At 38.4% G+C, this 20,697-nt stretch overlaps 1 protein-coding gene across 1 annotated transcript in view; it reads left to right on the forward strand.

Annotated features, from left to right (window-relative positions):
- The window catches only part of UBR5 (ubiquitin protein ligase E3 component n-recognin 5), a 110,056-nt gene that overhangs the window by 23,686 nt on the left and 65,673 nt on the right, over nt 1-20,697 (forward strand). Inside the window, 6 exon segments of the mRNA XM_017859443.1 lie at nt 13,697-13,813; nt 13,897-14,007; nt 15,161-15,315; nt 16,724-16,841; nt 19,910-20,064; nt 20,066-20,092. Coding sequence (XP_017714932.1) covers nt 13,697-13,813; nt 13,897-14,007; nt 15,161-15,315; nt 16,724-16,841; nt 19,910-20,064; nt 20,066-20,092 — 683 coding nt within the window.

Genomic DNA, 20,697 nt, shown 5'->3' on the forward strand with positions numbered 1-20,697 from the left:
CTGCTTGATGAAGTAAATCAGAGAAGTTAGGATGGTAGTTCTAGGTAACACATCAGCATGCTATTCCAGTACTTCCTTTCTGGTAATAATTACTCCACTAAATGATGTTACATTCCTTGGTAGAAATTTGTTTTGTCAAATTTCTAAAGTCAGGTGGACACCAGTTTCTGCAGGGCGTGTTTTTGGTCATTGATACAGCATGTATATCATGACAAGATTAGGGATCTGTGTTCCTTTGACTAGTTAACTATGCCATTTAATGTCAGTGAGTTCTGACAGATCCTTTGCGGTGAATGCTGTGGGAGACAAAGCTGACTGAACAGGAATGGGCTAGGGGAGTATGCTCTGCATCCTGAGGAACAGTGCAATGGCTGGATTATAGAAAGCATCTAGGATTTGGTAATTGATTTGAATCTTTAAAAAATCTATCACTGCCATAAGTGAAACAGAGTTGATGCATCCTGTTCATGGTATGTATGTAATTGATAGTTCATCTCCAGAGGCTCCTATTGGAACCCATGTTTTTCACTTGTTTTTTACTGTGTCTCTTTTTTCTTATTTCCAGAACCATTTGGGTAGGAATTTTTCTGAAGCAGAAATAAACTAAAAGAAGATGGGAACTTTGGGGCCCTACTAGCAGATAAAGGGAGCCTGATAAGGATTTCTTTCCTTTCTTTGATTTAGAACTTGAATCCGGGATATTGAAAGGAAATATTATTTAACTTTCCAAATTTACGTTTCCATAGTTACTGTGAGTCTTGTTGTAGTTCATTTATTTTCCTCTGCATTCAGCTCATGTGGCAAGCTTGAATGCAAGAAGGAACCTGAATTTTAATCAGTCTCTTTGGAAGCAAAAGGTTATTCTGTCTTCTTTGGCAACTGCCAAACTTTCCCTGAATTGCATTCTTTTACTTATTTCCCTAAAACTAGAAATGTCCCAAGTTCTACTTTTACTTCGTGTGGTAGGGAGTGATTTAAACCATTGGGCTTTTACTTTTTTTTTCTTTTGGTACATCATTTACCATTTCCTATTTCTCTTGCCTGGATCATGTTGGAACTCTGTCTGTTTCATATTGGCAGGAAGTAAAAGAGGACTCTTGAATTATGTTTTAATAGGGTCATCACGTATTATTAATCTAGATTTCTTTGTCATGTATTATTTTTGATTAATGAAAGTATTTCTGAATAGTACAAGTTTAGCAAGCCTAGTCATTGTACTCTCTGTTAGATTTAGCTAGCCCTTGTTGGCCTGGCTAAAAATATGATAGATATGTTTTTAAGTACACCTTGTTTTTCGAGACAGTTGTAAGTGCATCGTGAAATCTTGGCACTTTAGACTTTTAGTGCATTATTCCTTGGTTTGTTTAGCCACTGAGTGAATGGAAGAAGAGCGGTATGTGAAACAAAGTATATCCTACCTATATTCTTTTTTCCATTAAACACCAAATTTAAAATACCAACATTGAAAACACTTTTACTAGCACATGATTGAAATCTAAAAATCATACTTGAATTCTGGGAAAGAAAACAGCTTAAGTCTTTAATTAAACTGTTAAGCATTAGCATAGTGATCAATAAATACCATTAGGTGCTTGTTTGCAGGGCTGAATGCTACAAGAGAATATAGAGAGCTATTAAAGGGAAAGAAGATCCTGTTTTTAACTAACTTTAGGAAAACAAAGTATTATACAGAGGCACAGGATAAATACCATGTGCAGAAACTGGCAATATGTGAGACCTATATTGGTTTCCCAAAATTAGTTAGGGGTAGTGATTCCTAAGGAGCAGAAAGTTTTTGGGGGAGGCTTGTCAGGGAATAGAGAGGTAGGTGGAGAATGCAGGGAGATAGGGTATCAGGATGCACTTGGTATTTACCACTGGGACAGGAGGTACCAGCACCAGATGAGAGTGGTCTGCCAAGAGCAGGGGCTTGTCTAATGCGGGGTCCAGTAGGAATTCCCAGCTCAAGACAGTTTGGATGTCATGCTAAGGCTAACGCTGGGAAACTAGAGCAGTTGCAGAGCATGCATCTATCATTTTATCTCCTTTATGCCACAGACATTGCTAATTGCCTAGTACTTTGCTACTTATGGGGGCTATATTAATCACAAGATTGGCTATTGAGCCTGTCTTAAGAAACTTGTGAGGTTTAGTGTAGGAGACAGGTGATGATTACTCATCCAAAGTGATAATCTTAAAACGTGGCTTCCTTTATAATCTTGATTGGGGTTTGCTTTTAAAAAAAAAATCTCAGTAACTTGCGTTATTTTGACTGAAAGTGTTATTTCTACATTCTTGACATACCAGGCTGCTAAAGGATAGTCTCAATTTTATACACAGTAGTAAACTTGGAATATAGCTGGAAAAGACCTTTGACTTGCCTCTGATCCATTCATTTTTATGGAGAAGGAAACTTCATGTCTTTGCTTATTTCACATGGCTTGTAAATGGCACATGTAGCAATGAAGTTGCTTTTTAAATATGGGAAGGAGTAGCTTTTTTTAGGAGTAGGGGCAATCAAAATATGGATCCTAGTTTTATTTCAGAAATGAGCTAATACAGTACTCTTAAATATTAAGTATGGTTGTTAATGTTCATAGTAATTTTCATTTTGCCTCTTGTTAGAGTACAAAGTTAATTCTGTTGGTAAAGGAACTGGATTAGTACCTACTTTCCCAGCATCCATTTAGAGGAACAACCAGTTCCTCAAAATTCTACCTTTTTTTTTTTGGTGAAATTTCGCACTTGTCGCCCAGGTTGGAGTGTAGTGGTGCGATCTCGGCTCACTGCAACCTCTGTCTCCTGTGTTCAAATGATTCTCCTGCCTCATCCTCCTGAGTAGCTGGGAGTACAGGCACCTGCCACCACGTCCAGCTAGTTTTTTGTATTTTTAGAAGAGATGAGGTTTCACCATGTTGGCCGGGATGGTCTTGAACTCCTGACCTCAGGTGATCCACCCTCCTCAGCCTCCCAAAGTGCTGGGATTACAGGCGTGAGCCACCGTGCCTGGCAGTTTTACCGTTTGTAAGCTAATAAAATTATTTTAATGATAGGATGTTCTCTTTTCTTTCAGGTTTTGTGGTATAATATTGAACTGAAAATACTTGAGGTGACTGTAAAATACAAACATTTCCCAAAATTATTCTTTGAATTAAATGTCAAAACTAATATAATATAAAAGCATAATTAAAAATTATAGGCATCTTGAAAGCTCCATGAAGACAGAAGTAAGGGTCATTCAATCATTATTAATTTAGAAACCTTGGTTAAATATATGCCATGTGTTAGACCTTTTGTTAGATGTTAGAGTAAGAGATTTTGTAGGAAGAAGAAAAATAATGGTAATCTGAGTAAGTACCATAATAGATTTCCATACATACATACATAATAGCTACACAATAGCACAGGAGGCATTGGGAAATCACAGGAGGCTGCGCAGAATGATTACAAAGAGTGTGGACTGAAGTCAAGCTGCTGGATTTCCTATCTTAACCCTGCCACTGTCTAGTTGTGTGACCTTGATCAAGTTCTTTCTTCTCTCTGCCTTGGTTTTCTCATAGAGATAGAGATAGTAATAATTTTTACATTATGGGTTTGTTATGAGAATTAAATGAGTTAGTTTATGTAAAGTGCAAAGAGCAAGGAGAAGCATGGTCCTGTCCCACAAAGGGAGAACAGGCAGTTCCTGCAGATCATGGGAGGGTGAGAGAGCCCTGTTGGGTATTTCCAAGTACGTTTATGTGGGAGTTGTATTTTATGTGCCAGGTTCTCTGTTAGTAGTGAATTGGACACAGACCAAACAGATACAGATCATGCATGCCCCCTTTATCTGACTGGACTAGAATGAATTCAAGTTATGAAAACATTTTATTACAGTAATAATTTAGTGTAATAGGAAATTAAGGGCAGCCTATATGTACCAAAGTGAGAAGGGGAGGGAGTGCCTAACTAAGTCTGTGCTCTAAGTCCAAGGTTATGATGCTCACAGTCAAACTAGCCAAGTTTATACTGGTTTCTGAAGGTTTTTACCCCAAAACATCAACTTTCTTATTATGCTATCCCTATTCCCTAAAATCCATCCTTTCTTTCTTTTCTCCCCCTTCCTCTCTTCCTTCCTCTCTCCTCCCATACTCTGCCTCCGACTCCTTTCTCCCTGCTCCCTTTACTCACCCTTCTCTAGCCATTCTTTCCATCCTTCCATCCATCCACCTTTCCATCTAACCATCTATGCATCTACTGTTTTTTACTGTTTTTTTGACTTGTTTGACTGCTCGTTACATTTTGTATTTCTGGAATAGCTTTGATAATTCATTTACTTTGGTGAGAAGAGGTAATCTTTCAATTAGGTGGTTCTGTAACATGACTGTATTTTCTCTTAGTCATTTTTGCAATTTATTTTTTCTAATTTAGAAATTTAATATGTTGCTGAATGTCTGCAAGTAAATTGTAATTATACATGTGTTTATACCAACTTACTTCCAATAAAAATCTGAACCAAACACATTTTACAAGGCCTAAGCCAGACAAAGACGCCAGAGGAAAAGAAAACCATAGGCTAATAATATCTTTGAACATTGATGCAGAAATCCTCCAAAAAAATTCGAGAAACTGAATTCAATACATATCAAAAAGATTATACATCATGACCAGGTAGAATTTATTCCTGGCATGAGGCTGGCTTTATATATGCACATTAATCAATGTGGTAGATCATGTTAGCAGTATGAAACCTGAAAATCACATGAACACCTTGATTGACGCAGAAAAGCATTTGAAAAGTTGAACATTCTTTCTTGATAAAAACTCTTTAACAGTTTAGGTGTGAAAGGAAAGCTCCTCCATATAATAGAAACCATATATGAAAAAACCCATAGCTAACAATCAACAGGGAACAACTCAGAGGTTTTCCACTAATATTTAATGCAAGGCAGGGACGCTTGCTTTTGCCAGTTCCATTCATCATAGTACTAGAAGCACTAATGAACATCAAACAAGAAAAATAAATAAAAGACAACCAGATTGAAAAGGAAGAAGTACAATTATCTCTATTTGCAGATGACATGATCTTATATGTAGAACCCCCTCCAAAATTTCACAAAAAAACCTGTTAGAATTAATAAATTCATTAAAGTTGCAGGCTACAAGGTCAGCATACAAAAATCAGCAGTATTCCTATACACAAATAACAGCCTAGCTAGAAAAGAAATTAAGAAAATAATCTTGGCTAGGTGCTGTGGCTCATGCTTATAATCTCAGCACTTTGGGAGGCTGAGGTGAGAGGATCTCTTGAGTCCAGAGAGCTTCATGGATGGGAAGAATTAGTATTGTTACACTGCTCAAAATAATGTACAGATTCATACGTAATCTCTATCAGAATTCCAGTGGCATTCTTCACAGAAATAGAAAAGCAATCCTAAAATTTGTAAAGAACTATAAAATACCCCAAATAGTGAAGGCAATAATGGGAAAATTGTAGGCATCATACTTCTTGGTTTAAAATAAACAAAGCTATAAGCAATCAAAACCATATGGTACTGGCATAAAAACAGAAACATAGACCAATGGAACAGAATAGAGAGCCCAGAAATAAATTCAAACATACATTATTAACTAATTTTTGACAAGGGCACCAGTGGGGAAAAAATACTTTCTTCAGTAAGTGGTACTGGGAAAACTGGATTTTCACATGTAAAATTGGATTCCTATCTTAGACAATACATAAAAATCAACTGAATAGACAAAAGACCTAAATGTGAAGTATGAAACCTTACAGACTGTAAGAAAGTTTAAGGAAAGCTCCTTGACATTGCTCATGGCAGTGATTTTTGGATTTCACACCAAAAACTCAAACTTCAAAAGCAGGAATAAGTAAATGGAACTACATGAAACAAAAGCCTTTGTGTACATTAAAGAAAACAATCAACAAAATAAAAGGCACCCTATAGACTGTGAAAACTATTTGCAAACCATGCATCTCATAAGGAGTTAATATTCAAAGTTTATAAAGAACACTTGAAGTCAGTAGCAGAAAATAACCTGATTAAAAAGGGGGTAAGCACCTTATAAGACATTTCTTCAAAGAAGACATAAAAATGGCTAACCGATACTTGAAAAGGTGCTTAATAAGTCAGTAATTGTCAGGGAAATGCAAATTAAAACCACTGTGATACACCATCTCACACCCATTAGGATGATTGTTATGGAAAAGACAAGAGAGAGCACATGTTGACAGTGATACAGAGAAAAGAGAACCCTTATATGCTATTGGGAACGTAGATTGGTATGGCTATTTTGGAAAGCAGTATGGAAGTTCCTAAAGAAGTTAGAAATAGAGCCACCGTAGGACCCAGCAATCCCTATTATGTACGTACCCAGAGGAGAGGAAATCATGCATATCTGCACTTGAGCTAGGCATGGTGGCTCACGCCTGTAATCCCAGCACTTTAAGAGGCCGAGCTGGGTGGATCACCTGAGGTCAGGAGTTCGAGACCAACCTGGCCAGTGTGGTGAAACCCTGTCTCTACTAAAAATACAAAGAATTAGCTGGGCGTGGTGGCGCGTGCCTGTAATCCCAGTATCTCGGGAGGCTGAGGCAGGAGAACCGCGTGAACCCGGGAGGCGGAGGATGCAGTGAGCTGAGATTGTGCCACTGCATTCCACCTTGGGCAGCAAGAGCGAAACTCTGTCTCCCCCCCCCCCCAAAAAAAAAGTATCTGCACTCTCACATTCATTGTAGTAGTATTTGTAATAGGTAATATATGGAAAAAACTTAAGTGTCCTTCATGGACAAATGGATAAAGAAAACACACACACATACACAACAGAAAAAAAGGAAAAATATTCAGCTTAATAAAGATCCATTTGCCACAACATGGATAGACCTAGAGGACATTATGCTAAGTGAAATAAGCAAGACACAGGGAAAAAACATACTGTGTCATCTCACTTATATGTGAAGTCTTTTTTTTTTTTTAAGGTCAAATATACAGAAGTAGAGAATAAAGCAGTGGTTACCATGGGCTGACAGGGAGTGTGGGGGTGTGAGGGAAGGAAAATGGGGTTAAAGGATCCACAGCAGACATGTAGGATGCAAATCTAGAGCTGTAATGTATGTCATGAGGATTACAGTTAATAAAATGGTATCATATTATGGATTTTTGTTGAGTAGATTTTGGCTGCTCGTCACAAAACAGTAACTGTGAGATGATATGTTGATCTATTATAGTAACAATGTAAATATCTACATGTATCCTATAACATGTTGTAAACTTCAAATATACACAATAAAATTTATTTATGTGTTTATTTAGTTAGTTGTTAGTTTTTTGAGACAAGAGTCTTGCTCTCTCACCCAGGCTGTAGTGCAGTGGTATGATCTTGGCTCACTGCAACCACCGCCTCCCGAGTTCAAGTGATTCTTGTGCCTCAGCCTCCCCAGTAGCTGGGATTACAGGCATGTGCCACCATGCCCAGCTAGTTTTTGTATTTTTAGTAGAGACAGAGTTTTGCCGTATTGGCCGGGTGGCCTCCCTCAAGTGATCTGCCTGCCTCGGCCTCCCAAAGTGCTGGAATTAAAGGCGTGAGCCTCCACACCTGACCAAAATTTATTTTAATAGAAAGAATCTAAAGGGACTTAAAAGGGGAAGATGAAGCCACAGTAGTAGCAAAGACTGTTAAAAGTCAGACACAAAGAGCTAAGTAATAAAACTTGATGGGAGTGGAGGGAGAAAAATTACAGAGAAATCTATGCTAGGTAAACTTGCTGAAGCTGAACATAAAAACTTTGCTTTGTGCTCTGCAACAAAACTGTTTCAATTTAAGGGGTGCATACATTCTGTATTTTCACTAAGCTTTCAGAAGGTGCTTGATGAGACTTATGTGATGAAGATGCAAAAGTGATTCAGTAACTCAGAACTGTCCCCCCCGCCGAGGTGGAGTCTCGCTCTGTCGCCCAGGCTGGAGTGCAGTGGCGCGATCTCTTCTCACTGCAAGCTCTGCCTCCCAGGTTCACGCCATTCTCCTGCCTCAGCCTCCCGAGTGGCTGGGACTGCAGGCGCCCACCACCACACCCAGCTAATTCTTTTGTATTTTTTAGTAGAGGCGGGGTTTCACCATGTTAGCCAGGATGGTCTCGATCTCCTGACCTCGTGATCCACCCACCTCGGCCTCCCAAAGTGCTGGGATTACAGGCATGAGCCACTGCACCAAACTCAGTCCTGTTAATTAACATTAACTGGCAGGGCTGGTGGCTCAGGCCTGTAATCCCACCACTTTGGGAGGCCAAGGCAGACAGATCACTTGAGATCAGGAGTTCGAGACCAGGATGGCCAACATGGTGAAACCTTGTCTCTACTAAAAATACAAAAATTAGCCAGGCATGGTAGCGTGCATCTGTAGTCCCAGCTACTTGGGAGGCTGAGGTGGGAGAATCGCTGGAACCCAGGAGGCGGAGGTTGCAGTGAGCCGAGATCGTGCCACTGCACTCCAGCCTGGGCGACAGAGCAAGGTTCTGTTCCCCTGCTAAAAAAACATTAATATTCCTTACTATTCTGGGTCTATTTTTATCTAGTCTAGAGGAAACAATAAGTAGATTTATTCCCTTTATATTGTAGAGTTGTATGTTACTCTGTTTCTTTGAATGGTGTTGAGAGGAAATGGACCATTTCATTTGACCCCTTGTTTAAGCTCTTTGGAGCAATCTCCCCGTTGGAACCAGCTGATCAGACTTGCTGGTTACACTGCTTCACCTTCATTGTGCTTCCCACACTGAGGAGAATGAAGGCAGAGGATTCTAAAAGTGGAAGTTGGCTGGGGAGCATCTTTGATTTGTTTTTATTGACATCTGGAAACTTCCAGGATTAACTAGATGTGTCACAAATGTAATTTAATATGAAGTAAGAACAAAATGAAAAATGATCATAAAAGGAAAAGCTCGGTATAAAAGCACATGAAAAGTGGATAGGCAGAGAGAAATGAAGTGTGAATGGATGCAGTTGGCCAAATTGCAGTGTATCCTGTAGTTGCCATCCATTCCAATCATGACATGCAGTACATTGTATTTAGTGACAGGAGTTGGAGCTGCTACCCAATGATAAAACCAGTGTTTGCTCATAGTAGAAAAAATGTGAAAACCAAGTTTTGTGGGGCAAAATTTAGGAATAGAGAGGCTAACTTTTTCACAATATAAATTAGTAAACATAGGTGTGACCAGTTAATAGAGTTGGTGTTGCTGGGCCAAGTGTTTTTTAAAGCTTTGGCCACTCTTTCATGTCTCATATTTTTAAGTTTTCCTTCCCCCTTTGAGGAAGGATTTCTAGTTAACTTTATGATCCATTTATGTTGGACAGTTGCAGATTTACTGATTCAACTCCTTTTTGTTGAAAAATAGAGCTACAAACTACTGCTCTTTAAGGAAACATGCATAGCCACTTTCTCTAGTTGGATTGAGCAGATGTCAGCTTGCTCATAAGCAGCAATTCATATTTAATAAAAACATTATTTTCTATGACTTATGAAATTAGTGAGCTAAAATACTGTCCTTGTGTATGTATTTGATTATTTTGTATTTCTCTACATATAATAAGTTTCTTTAATACGGATAAATCTGAAGCAGGCAAGACGTAGTAGGTGATTTTTTTGTCCTCTTTCTGTGGGTTCATAGTCGTGCTATTCATCTTCATTTGTCCATAGTGGATTTTCAGGGCCTGTAGGGGTTTAATTGGCTCATCCAGGCCTTATCACCCTGGGGGACGTTGCCCTATTTCTGAAAGATAAAGGCAAGGCAGTTCTGAGAGGGCCTCATGCACCATGCACCAGGCTCTTGCTACTGGGATGGTTTGTTCAGGATTGTACTGCTCTAGTAAGTTATTTACCCAAAGAAGCTGGAGTTAAGATTCATTTGTTCATTCAACAGTTGGTCAGTGTGTTCCTGCTTTGTGTCATATACCAAGCTGGCATATGGTAAATGTAGTTGTGAGTATGATATTGGCCTTTCCACAAGGAATTCAGTGGGGAACACAAACATTAAATAGAATATAATGTGATCACAGTGTGGTCAACACTAGACTGAAAGTATGAATAAAGTGCCATGGGGTTCAGAATGGGAAATGACCAATACCGCCTGAGAGATCTGGCAAAGGCATCGCAGAGGAGACGGCATTTAAGCAGCATTTTTAAGGTGAGGTGGGCATTGACCAAGACAAAAAGGTATTTCAAATATATTAAGCATGGGCCTAGAGTCACGAAAGGTCATGATGTGTTTGAGGAACAATGAAAAATTCAGAATTGTTGCTTTGTGGTGGGGAGTAGGAGAAGAGGTGAGATGACTAGGCAGTTTGCCAAACAAGGAGTTAGGATATTGTTTTGCAGCAATTAAGACGTCAGTAGAGTCCTTAGAGAAGTGACTTGATGTGATTGGTGGGATTTTCTTTTGTTGTATTTGATTAGTTTTAAGGAGGTGAACATTGCTGGCATGATGGGAGAAAGAAACAGGAAAAATCGAAAGTTAGTTATGAGAATGCTACAGTTGTTCAAGGAAATTGTGAGGATCTCAACCAAAGCAGGGATATGGGGACAGAGAAAGAAAAGAATCTGGCCGGGCACGGTGGCTCATGCCTGTAATCCCAATACTTTGGGAGGCTGAGGCGGGCGGATCACGAGGTCAGGAGATTGAGACCATCCTGGCTAACACGGTGAAACCCCGTCTTTACTGAAAATATAAAAAATTAGCCAGGTGTGGTGGCGGGAGCCTGTAGTCCCAGCTACTTGGGAGGCTGAGGCAGGAGAATGGCGGGAACCCGGGAGGCGGAGCTTGCAGTGACCCCAGATCGCGCCACTGCACTCCAGCCTGGGCGACGGAGCAAGATTCCGTCTCAAAAAAAAAAAAAGAATCTGAGAGCATCGTAGACATGGGAACCTGGGAGCACCCCTCATCTCTTTTCTCTCATCAGTCAATTCGATTGTCATGTCTCCCATTACCAGGTGGGTGGTGATGTCATTCATAGAGATAGGGACTACAGGGAAGGCACAGCTTTGCAGGAGATGGCAGATTCATTTTAGAGATGTCATTGTGCTTTTTAAGACAGCTGTAGGTAAGTCTGGAGATACGAGATTTACGCATTTAAAAGCATGATGCTCTAGTGGATGCAGTCACTGAGGCTGAAGGTGAAGCACAATTTGAATACAGGGACAAAGACAGAATCAGTGGCAGGGAGTGCATGGTAGTACCAGGGAGATGGAGGGAAGACCATGCATAGTAGTGCATGGTAGTGCCAGGGAGATGGAGGGTAGATGGAAGACCAGTAGAGAATGGTGATCTGTGAAGTAAGGAGAGAAGGATGGGTTCCATAACAGATAATGAACTGAGGCAAATCATTTGAAGAGTTTAAAGAGAAGATGGATTGATGAAATACATTGGGCATTGATTTGGCAGTTGGAAAAAATGTTGTAGCTGTCACTGAAAACTGGTAAGGTGAAACATGCCCAGGCATTAATTCACTTTACCATGTTAGGACTGAAGGAGAGATTTGTTTGGATGGTTGTTGGGGGATATGAGAAGGAGTTGCATACAATGCGTCTATGGGTTATCTTTAAATAGGGGAGGAAAACCCTTCTTTCTCTGAGATGGGGAGAAGGGAGGAGGTGAGAATGGTGCTCTCATTAAGCAAATCTAGAGCTAGGAATATTGAGGAAGCCTGTGCCTGAGAGCTATCATTTTCTGGGTGAGTCAGAGATGAAGTCAGGGGAGGAGATTAGTCATAGTCGAATTTGATTGAGTGCTTTTTGCACTGGGCTCTGTGCTGTGTACTTTATCCAGCTGACCCTTGAACTATGAAGGAGTTAGAAGCACCCACTCCTCATGCAGTTGAAAATCCACGTAACTTTTAACTCCCCCAAAACTTATTATAGCCTCCTGTTGACTGGGAGCCTTAGCAACAACATAAAGTTGATTAACACATATTTTATATGTTATATGTAGTATATACTGTATTTATACAATAAAGTAAGTTAGAGAAGAAAATGTTATTAAGAAAATCCTAAGGAAAAGAGCTTATATTTAGTATTCATTAAGTGGAAGTGGATTACCGTTAAGGTCTTTATTCTCATTATCTTCACGTTGAATAGGCTGAGGAGAGGAAGGAAGAGTTAGAAGAGAAGTTGTTTTTGCTGTCTCAAGGATGGCAGAGGATGAAGAGAACTATAAGCAGACCCTAACAGTTCAAACCTGTATTGTTCAAGGGTCAACTATATATCTTACTCCATTTGGTTTTTACCCTGCAGTCCCCTCTCCCTTACCATGATTTGCATTACCTTAATACCCATTTTAGAAATGAAGAAATGGTTTCAGAGAAATTGTATAGTTTACCCGAAGTCACATACTTAGTAAGTGTTGGATCTAGGTTTGGGACTCACTTAGTCTGATTCTATTATAGTTAATTCTTAACCATAGTATTGAGAAGAGAATATGAAGTAGAAAGGTAAAATTTGATGCAGCTTCTATGGAGAAAGTCAGTAATGGTTTGTAGATACCCATGCTAAAGTTAAGGGAAGAATTGCTAACTTGGAGAATTCCAAATTTGGTCTCTTTTACATCCCCCAATAAAAGTGACTTGAAAATAGGGTTGACTGGTACAGGTAAAATAGAAGATTAAAATTAATATTATTTCTGTGTAACACTCAGGCATAACCTGTTGTTGTTGTGTTATATTAATAAATCTTGTAGACTTTATAAGTTTTAGCTGAGCACTATAATGTTACCATCTGATCAAATAAAATTGAATTTTGGCAGAAAACCAGAAAGACACTGTTTGTTTGTCATACCCTGAGGTCAGAATCCCAAAGAAAGTGGAAAAGTACTGTGTATAGACCAATAGCATTTTTGCAACCTAAAATCTGTTATTGGCAAATTTTGCTGTGAGATTTCTAGGTAGCTTTGTGGCTCTGATCATTGGTTTTATGTTAAAGAAAATTATTATTTATTTACATTTATTAGCCAAGCTTTTTATAATTTTTATAATTTACAACTTACTGCATGTATGTCAACATAAAAGTGAACAAATTATTACCTTAAATATAGGCACTTGTTTCCATAGCTTGAAAGAGCTTACAGGGAAAGAGTCTTTTGATTTGACATCGTTTTTCTATGCTTCAGCTCCTTATTCTGTTTTTCTTTTTTTCCCTTCACTAATTCAGCACATTGATTGAGTACCTACTTGTACACTTAAGTTCTTAAGTTACAGTGGTGAATAAGACAAAGCTTATACTTGAGTGAGATAGTGTATAAACAGATGTGTCAAGTTGTGAAGTGCTGTGGATTAAAAAGAAAGCAGTATAAGGAACTGAATGTGAGAGTGGTGGTTCTGTACATAGCGTCATCAGAGGCAGTCTCTTGAGGGAGTGTCACCTGAGAAAGAGTAACACAGACAGAGGGAACAGCAAGGACAGTGGTCTGAGGGTAGGGTCATAGTGGACATGGTCCAAGAATAGGAAGAAGGCCAGTGTGAATGGAGGTGAGTTAATGGAGGGAGCCAGGGCCACCTTAATTGGATACCTTGTAGGCTGTGCTAAAGACTTGATGTAGTTGTGGTTTATGTGTTTTCATAATTAATCTAGATCTGATGAAGTGATTAAAGTGACAGTGTTCAAATCAGTAGATTTGGCAATTTTTATATTTATAGTATTGTATTTTACTTTATAGGATGGAACAAAATTCATCTGTATTGGGGCTCTATATTCTGAACTGTTGGCTGTCAGCAGTAAAGGAGAACTTTATCAGTGGAAATGGAGTGAATCTGAGCCTTACAGAAATGCCCAGGTATTTTATTTTATGAAATCTTGCATTGAATAGCTTTACATATCAACATATAAAATAGTAATTTTTTTTTTATGCTTTCAAAGAATCCTTCATTACATCATCCACGAGCAACATTTTTGGGGTTAACCAATGAAAAGATAGTCCTCCTGTCTGCAAATAGCATAAGAGCAACTGTAGCTACAGAAAATAACAAGGTATGAAACACTTTGCATTGATAAACATTTCATGCTTTAATTATTGTTTTCTTTTTTTCTTTTTTTGCTCCTTTTCCATCTTTTCATTTTCGATCTTTCTATGTTAACATAAATACAAAGTGTCTCAAGCCTTAGTAATCTAATGTATATTTTTGTTGGCTAGTTTATACTGTAACTTTAAAAATAGAAATGCTGAGGTGGGTAGATCATGAGGTCAGGCGTTCAAGGCCAGTCTGGCCAACATAGTGAAACCCCATCTGTACTAAAAATATAAAAAATTTACTGGATGTGGTGGCGGGTGCCTGTAATCCCAGCTCCTCAGGAGGCTGAGACAGGAGAATTGCTTGAACCTGGGAGGTGGAAGTTGCAGTGAGCTGAGATCGTACCACTGCACTCCAGCCCAGGCGACAGTGCAAGACTCCGTCTCACATAAAAAAAAGGTTTCTGGTTTAAGGAAAGGCAAAAATATTCCAAGAAAATTGCTAAGAAAAGATGTTGAGAAGCTAGGAAATACCAAATGAGAAAGTATGGATATTATGCCTCAAATTACCGGTTTAGCTTTAAAGTCACTGAATTGTTTTGTTTTGTTTTTGTTTTTTTGAGTTGGGGTCTTGCTTTGTTGTCCAGGCTGAAGTGCAATGGTCGTAGCTCACGACCATTGCAATGGTTCATAGCCTTGAACTCAAGCCTTCCGAGTAGCTGATACTGTAGGCACACACCACTGTGCCCTACTGATTTTTAAAACTTTTTTGTAGAGGCAGAGTCTCACTGTGTTGCTCAGGCTAGTCTCAAACTCCTGGCCCCAAGTGATCCTCCCTCGTTGGCCTCCCAAAGTGCTGGGATTACAGGCATGACACCTGGCCTAAAGTCACTAAATTCTTTTAAAAATTGGTAGAGCAAATGTTTACTTCTGACCTTAAAGATGGCCTTAGACATTCGTTTCAATAACTACTATTTTGATTTGTGTGAAGAAGGTATTTTAGTTTCTAGTCTTACTAAGAACCTCTCTGAATTACTTATTTTTATAGCATTTAACTCAAAACATTTTAGAACTCCAGTCTTTAAAGTATATATGCCTTGCCCTAGTTTTTACCACAATTCTTTTGAAAAGATGGCTTGATTTTATTTAAAGTTCTAATATTTTATTCTTTAGGTTGCTACATGGGTGGATGAAACTTTAAGTTCTGTGGCTTCTAAATTAGAGCACACTGCTCAGACTTACTCTGAACTTCAAGGAGAGCGGATAGTTTCTTTACATTGCTGTGCCCTTTACACCTGCGCTCAGCTGGAGAACAATTTATATTGGTGGTGAGTCTATAGGGAGGAAGAATTTATCAGCGAATGCTTGTATATGTATAGAGAGATGCTTTGAGTAGTGCAATACCAACATGAGAAGGTCAATTAAAAGATAATGCCTTATGGAAGGGAAATTTCACTTTGGAACAAAGTAATATTTTAAAAAACTTTAACAGTTACATTTATTTATTTATTTATTTATTTATTTATTTATTTGAGACGGAGTCTCGCTCTGTCGCCCGGGCTGGAGTGCAGTGGCGCGATCTCAGCTCACTGCAAGCTCCGCCTCCCGGGTTTACGCCATTCTCCTGCCTCAGCCTCCCGAGTAGCTGGGACTACAGGCGCCCGCCACCTCGCCCGGCTAGATTTTTTTTTTGTATTTTTTAGTAGAGACGGGGTTTCACCGTGTTAGCCAGGATGGTCTCGATCTCCTGACCTCGTGATCCGCCCGTCTCGGCCTCCCAAAGTGCTGGGATTACAGGCTTGAGCCACTGCGCCCGGCCAACAGTTACATTTATAAAAGTAGTACATACTTAGTGAATATAATTAATACGTTTTATAATGTATAAAGTAGAAACATAAATCGTTTAGAATCCTACCACCAGAGATAACTACAATTAACATTTGGGGGTATTTTAAATCTTTTTTTCCTCTACATAAACGTGTACTTTGCTTTTACATAATTGAAAGTATAGGTTATAGAATTTTTTTTTATTTCATTGTATGAATATTCTCTACCTTATTTAATTATAGCTTTACTGTTAGAAGGTGACCTTACATTTTTTCTGTGTTGTATTTTAAGGAGTTAACAGCAAATTTGCATTTTGGAAGCAATATACAGGGGAGTTTCCTAATGAAGTATAATTATTTGGAAGAACATGTATCAATTAGGGCCAGGTACAGTGGCTTACACGTGTAATCCCAGCACTTTGGGAGGCCAAGGCTAGAGGATCGCTTGAGCCTGGGAGTTCGAAACCAGCCTGGGCATACTGTGAGACCTAGTCTCTACAAAAAATACAAAAAGTAACTGGGTGTGGTGGTGGGTGCCTGTAGTCTCAGCTACTTGGGAGGCTGAGGCAGGAGGATCTCTTGAGCCCAGGAGGTAGAGAGTGCAGTGAGCTGAAATCAGCCACCTGCACTCTAGCCTGGGCAGCAGAGCAAGGCCCTGTCTCAAAAAAAAAAAAGGGAAATCAATTGATGAATTTCCCATAAAATTTAATTATAAAGGTTTAATAAAAGTAGATCCAGTTATTAATCTTATGCACAAATTAGAATTAAGATGAAATTATACATGTTAATAGTTTTCTGAGGCGAAATTACTGGAGAAATGCCAGAAATGCTTAACTGATAATATGTGTAATTTCAAATTTAGTGGGCTGTGTTACTGCTTATTTGACCAGTTTGTGTTTTTTGTTTTCAGGGGTGTAGTTCCTTTTAGTCAAAGGAAGAAAATGTTAGAGAAAGCTAGAGCGAAAAATAAAAAGCCTAAATCCAGTGCTGGTATTTCTTCAATGCCGAACATCACTGTTGGTACCCAGGTAAGTGATGAATTAAGCCTGTCTTCCTGTCTTAGGGGACCTCATTTCTCTTCAGAATCACTTTCTTCCCTTGTAAGCAATTTTACAGGTAAGCATCATTTGAAGAATCAGTTTCCAGTAACATGTATGTGTCACATCATTCTTCCTTCATTCAGTAGAGTAATACTGTATAGATTTTGGTCCAGTATCAGTAGGTTTCCCTATGGGACAAGGTTCCCTGGTTTTAAGAATCACTTGCTACTTTTAAAATGCAGAATCTGGAACCTCTTACTTGAAATGTTTAAGTTTGTTTGGTGTTAGGGCCAGGCATCATTGTTTTTAACAAACATCCCGGGTGATTCTTACGACTAAACAGTTTGAAAGATACTGCTCTATGGGGATGTTGTCAGCATGAGGCAAGGGGCTTTGTCAAATCCCCATTTCTACCACTTTCTGGTTTTTGACCCTGAATGAGATGGTTTTAGGCTTCTACAGGTACTATTTTCTGGAAGCTGATATTCTTAATATCTCAGTGGTTCTCTAAGTGTGGTCCAGAGACTCCTGCCTTCTCCTCAACCCTTTCAGAGTCTGAAAATTTCCTTTCTTTTTTAATTACATATTTGTGTCAAGCTGAATTAGCTTCCTATTAGCTATTAGCTAATAGCTTCCTATTAGCTGAATTAGCTTTGTCAGAAGAAGGTATCACCAGATTGAATGCAGAAGCAGACATGAGAATACAGCTGTCTGACATTAAGAGATTTGCTAAAATATAAACAGTGTTACTTGTCTTGCCGCTGTTTTTTTGCAAATCTATTTTCCATAAAAATTGTTTATATGAACGTGGGGTTTTATTACTGTAAAATATTTAAATTTTTCTCAATTTCAATTACTAATATGTTTGATTTACTCAGTTTTAATTTACTGATTATTAAAACTAGATATGACCCACATAAACCTAAGGTTTTTGGGATATGCAGTAATACTTAACAGTGAAAAAAGGTCTTGAGATCAAATGAGTCTGAGAACGTCTAATTTATTACATTCTGGTTGAGGTTTATCTTCTGGGTAAAACTTAATGCTTATATTCATTACAGCAAATGCTGTTATGAATGTTTAAAAACTTAATCCTTAAAACTTCAGACAAAATGGTGGTTTTTAATTATAGAATGTGTTAATTTCTTCATCTAGCACTTTAAATGCAGGGTTTTTTTTCTCAGTACAAAGGTAGTAAAATGTACGTATTCTCTTTCTTCATGACACCTTTTTTCTTGGTCTTACTCATGGTTTTCTTCTGCCTGTTGGTCTTCTAACCAGAAAATTTTCAGCGATTACCCACTATTTTGAACATTATGGATTGGCCTTCATTATTTATATTAGTTTCTTTGGACAGGGTATATTCTCTCTTTTTCCCCCTGCTCCTACTCCCTCTCTTTGCCCCTCTTTTCCTCCTTTGTAGGATCCCCCCTTTGCCTATTTAATTTAAATACTGATTTCAGATGTCCTGGACATTCTTTAATTGCACTCATGTATTAGCAGGATGTTGCAGCAGCTGCCATATCAGCTGGTAGGATGGCATTACTGTAGGCAGGGAGAGCAGAAAAAATAAAGATGCACTGGAGAAAAGCTCTCAATAAAAAAGCTTGACACTAAATTGCTGAAAGATAACATATTAAAATACCTTGGTATAGAACTAAAGTTGTATTTTAAACCTGTAGAATACTGGAGGCTGAAGGCAGTTGCAGCTGCAGAACAAGGAAAATATTCATGCCTTAGCATCAAAAATAACTGTTGGTCACTTAGAGTATTCAGCAGCATCTGTATTTTAAAAGGTCATGTTAAGAACTATTCATTTTATGCCACGGAGTTAGAGTTAATGATACGCAACTATTCTTTGGTAGAACTGTACCTCTAAGCCAATGTTTCCAGTTCCTGCACTTTTCAAATGTACCACCATCTTCTTTTGTTTGTTATATTTAATTATAAGCCACAAAAAATCATGATTTTCGTATATACCTCTGGTCATCTATCACATAGTAAGATTGGGATATTGGAGAAATCAAAAGTTATCTCCAGAAAAAATGTTCCTATCCAAGATGGAGATATTGTTGGTGTGTTTAACAGTGCTGTCTTGAAGGCCATTGGTTTTCAGAGTATGACCTGAGGTTAGTCCCGGACAGTGAGAGTTTTTTTTTTTTCCTCTGTAGGTTATTTACTCCTGAACTCAGTTAAACTTCTGACACTAATGTCTACATATTCTTTTTTAATTTAAAAGAAAATTTATTCATGGAACCTTCTGGCTAGCAAGAAACAATAGTCTCACATCTATAGAAATGAAGTTATAGAGCCTATCATGAATTAAGGGAAAAAGTTATTTCAAACTGTAGGAAACAGACAAGTGTAATTGTTTTATTCACATTTTACTTTTTAAGTTATAATGCCTTTTAGTTTCTTCTCTGCTCTTTCTGCTCTGTTTGTTTGTAGCAGAATGGTTGGGATATCTGCTGCATGAAAATTTAAAGTTAATGCTAAATTTTTAGCAAAATTGTTGAAATTATTCCTGTTCCTTAATATTAGAAACAAATTTTCTTTTCTTTTCTTTTTTTTTTTTTCTGAGATGGAGTCTCATTCTGTCGCCCAGGCTGGAGTGCAGTGGCGTGATCTGGGCTCACTGCAACCTCCGCCTCCCGGGTTTAAGCAGTTCTCTGCCTCAGCCTCCCAAGTAGCTGGGATTATAGGCACGTGCCACCATGCCCAGCTAATTTTTGTATTTTTAATAGAGATGGGGTTTCACCATCTTGGCCAGGCTGGTCTTAAATTCCTGACCTCATGATCCACCTGCCTCAGCCTCCCAAAGTGGTGGAATTACAGGCGTGAGCCACCACCACGCCTGGCCTAGAAACAAATTTTCTTAATGAAGACCTTTAAGGTCATGCTTTTTCAGCCTTATTGATTGGGTAAGATTATATTGGGAAACTAGGAAGCCCAGTACTTTTATATATTATATTTCATCCATTTGAAATAAATATTTTATATGTATATATATATTTAAAGTTATGTCATCTTGATGATGGTTTCTTTTTGTTTGCTAGGTATGCTTGAGAAATAACCCTCTTTATCATGCTGGAGCAGTTGCATTTTCCATTAGTGCTGGGATTCCTAAAGTTGGTGTCTTAATGGAGTCAGTTTGGAATATGAATGACAGCTGTAGATTTCAACTCAGATCTCCTGAAAGCTTGAAAACATGGAAAAGCTAGCAAAACTACTGAAGCTAAGTAAGTACTATACCTTAACTAATCGTGCTTTTACACCAGTTCCTTGTTTGCTCTGCATATGAATGGGAATAATCCAGGAAGACTTAGAGGTATATAGTGAAGTTGTAAACTCCTAACATGATAGGGTCTTGTTAAGGTTCCCAGGAAATTCGAAAAGGAATTGCTAAATTTTACTGTTTGTAACTTGGCTAATATTTGTATATTAAAACAGTTGATTTTAATATCCGGATGACATTGTAGTGTTCTTTTGATGCCCTTGTTTTGTTATTAGAGATATCCTTTGCAGATGTTTTGTGGCAGTAATAGTATGTTTAAGCCTTACTATTAAGCCGACATTCTCCTCTCTCCTTGTGTAATCATCTTAATTTCTACCTAACTTCCTACCCTACATCTTGATTATTGAAAGGGTTTTTTTTACAGGTTAATGTACTCGAGAGGGAAATATCTGTAAAGAATTTGTAAACGTTTTTTGAGTTGAAGGGATTTGTGAATAGAAACACCACTGAATTTTGTATAGCCCCACATTTCTGGGGCTGGCTTATTGTTTGGAGAGTGGTACAGAGATCTTAACACCTGTGCTTTTAGAACATCTACTCATCTTTAAA

The sequence above is a fragment of the Rhinopithecus bieti genome, unplaced genomic scaffold (assembly GCF_001698545.2).
Source record: "Rhinopithecus bieti isolate Rb0 unplaced genomic scaffold, ASM169854v2 scaffold_47952, whole genome shotgun sequence".
In the NCBI taxonomy this organism is placed as follows: Eukaryota; Metazoa; Chordata; class Mammalia; order Primates; family Cercopithecidae; genus Rhinopithecus; species Rhinopithecus bieti.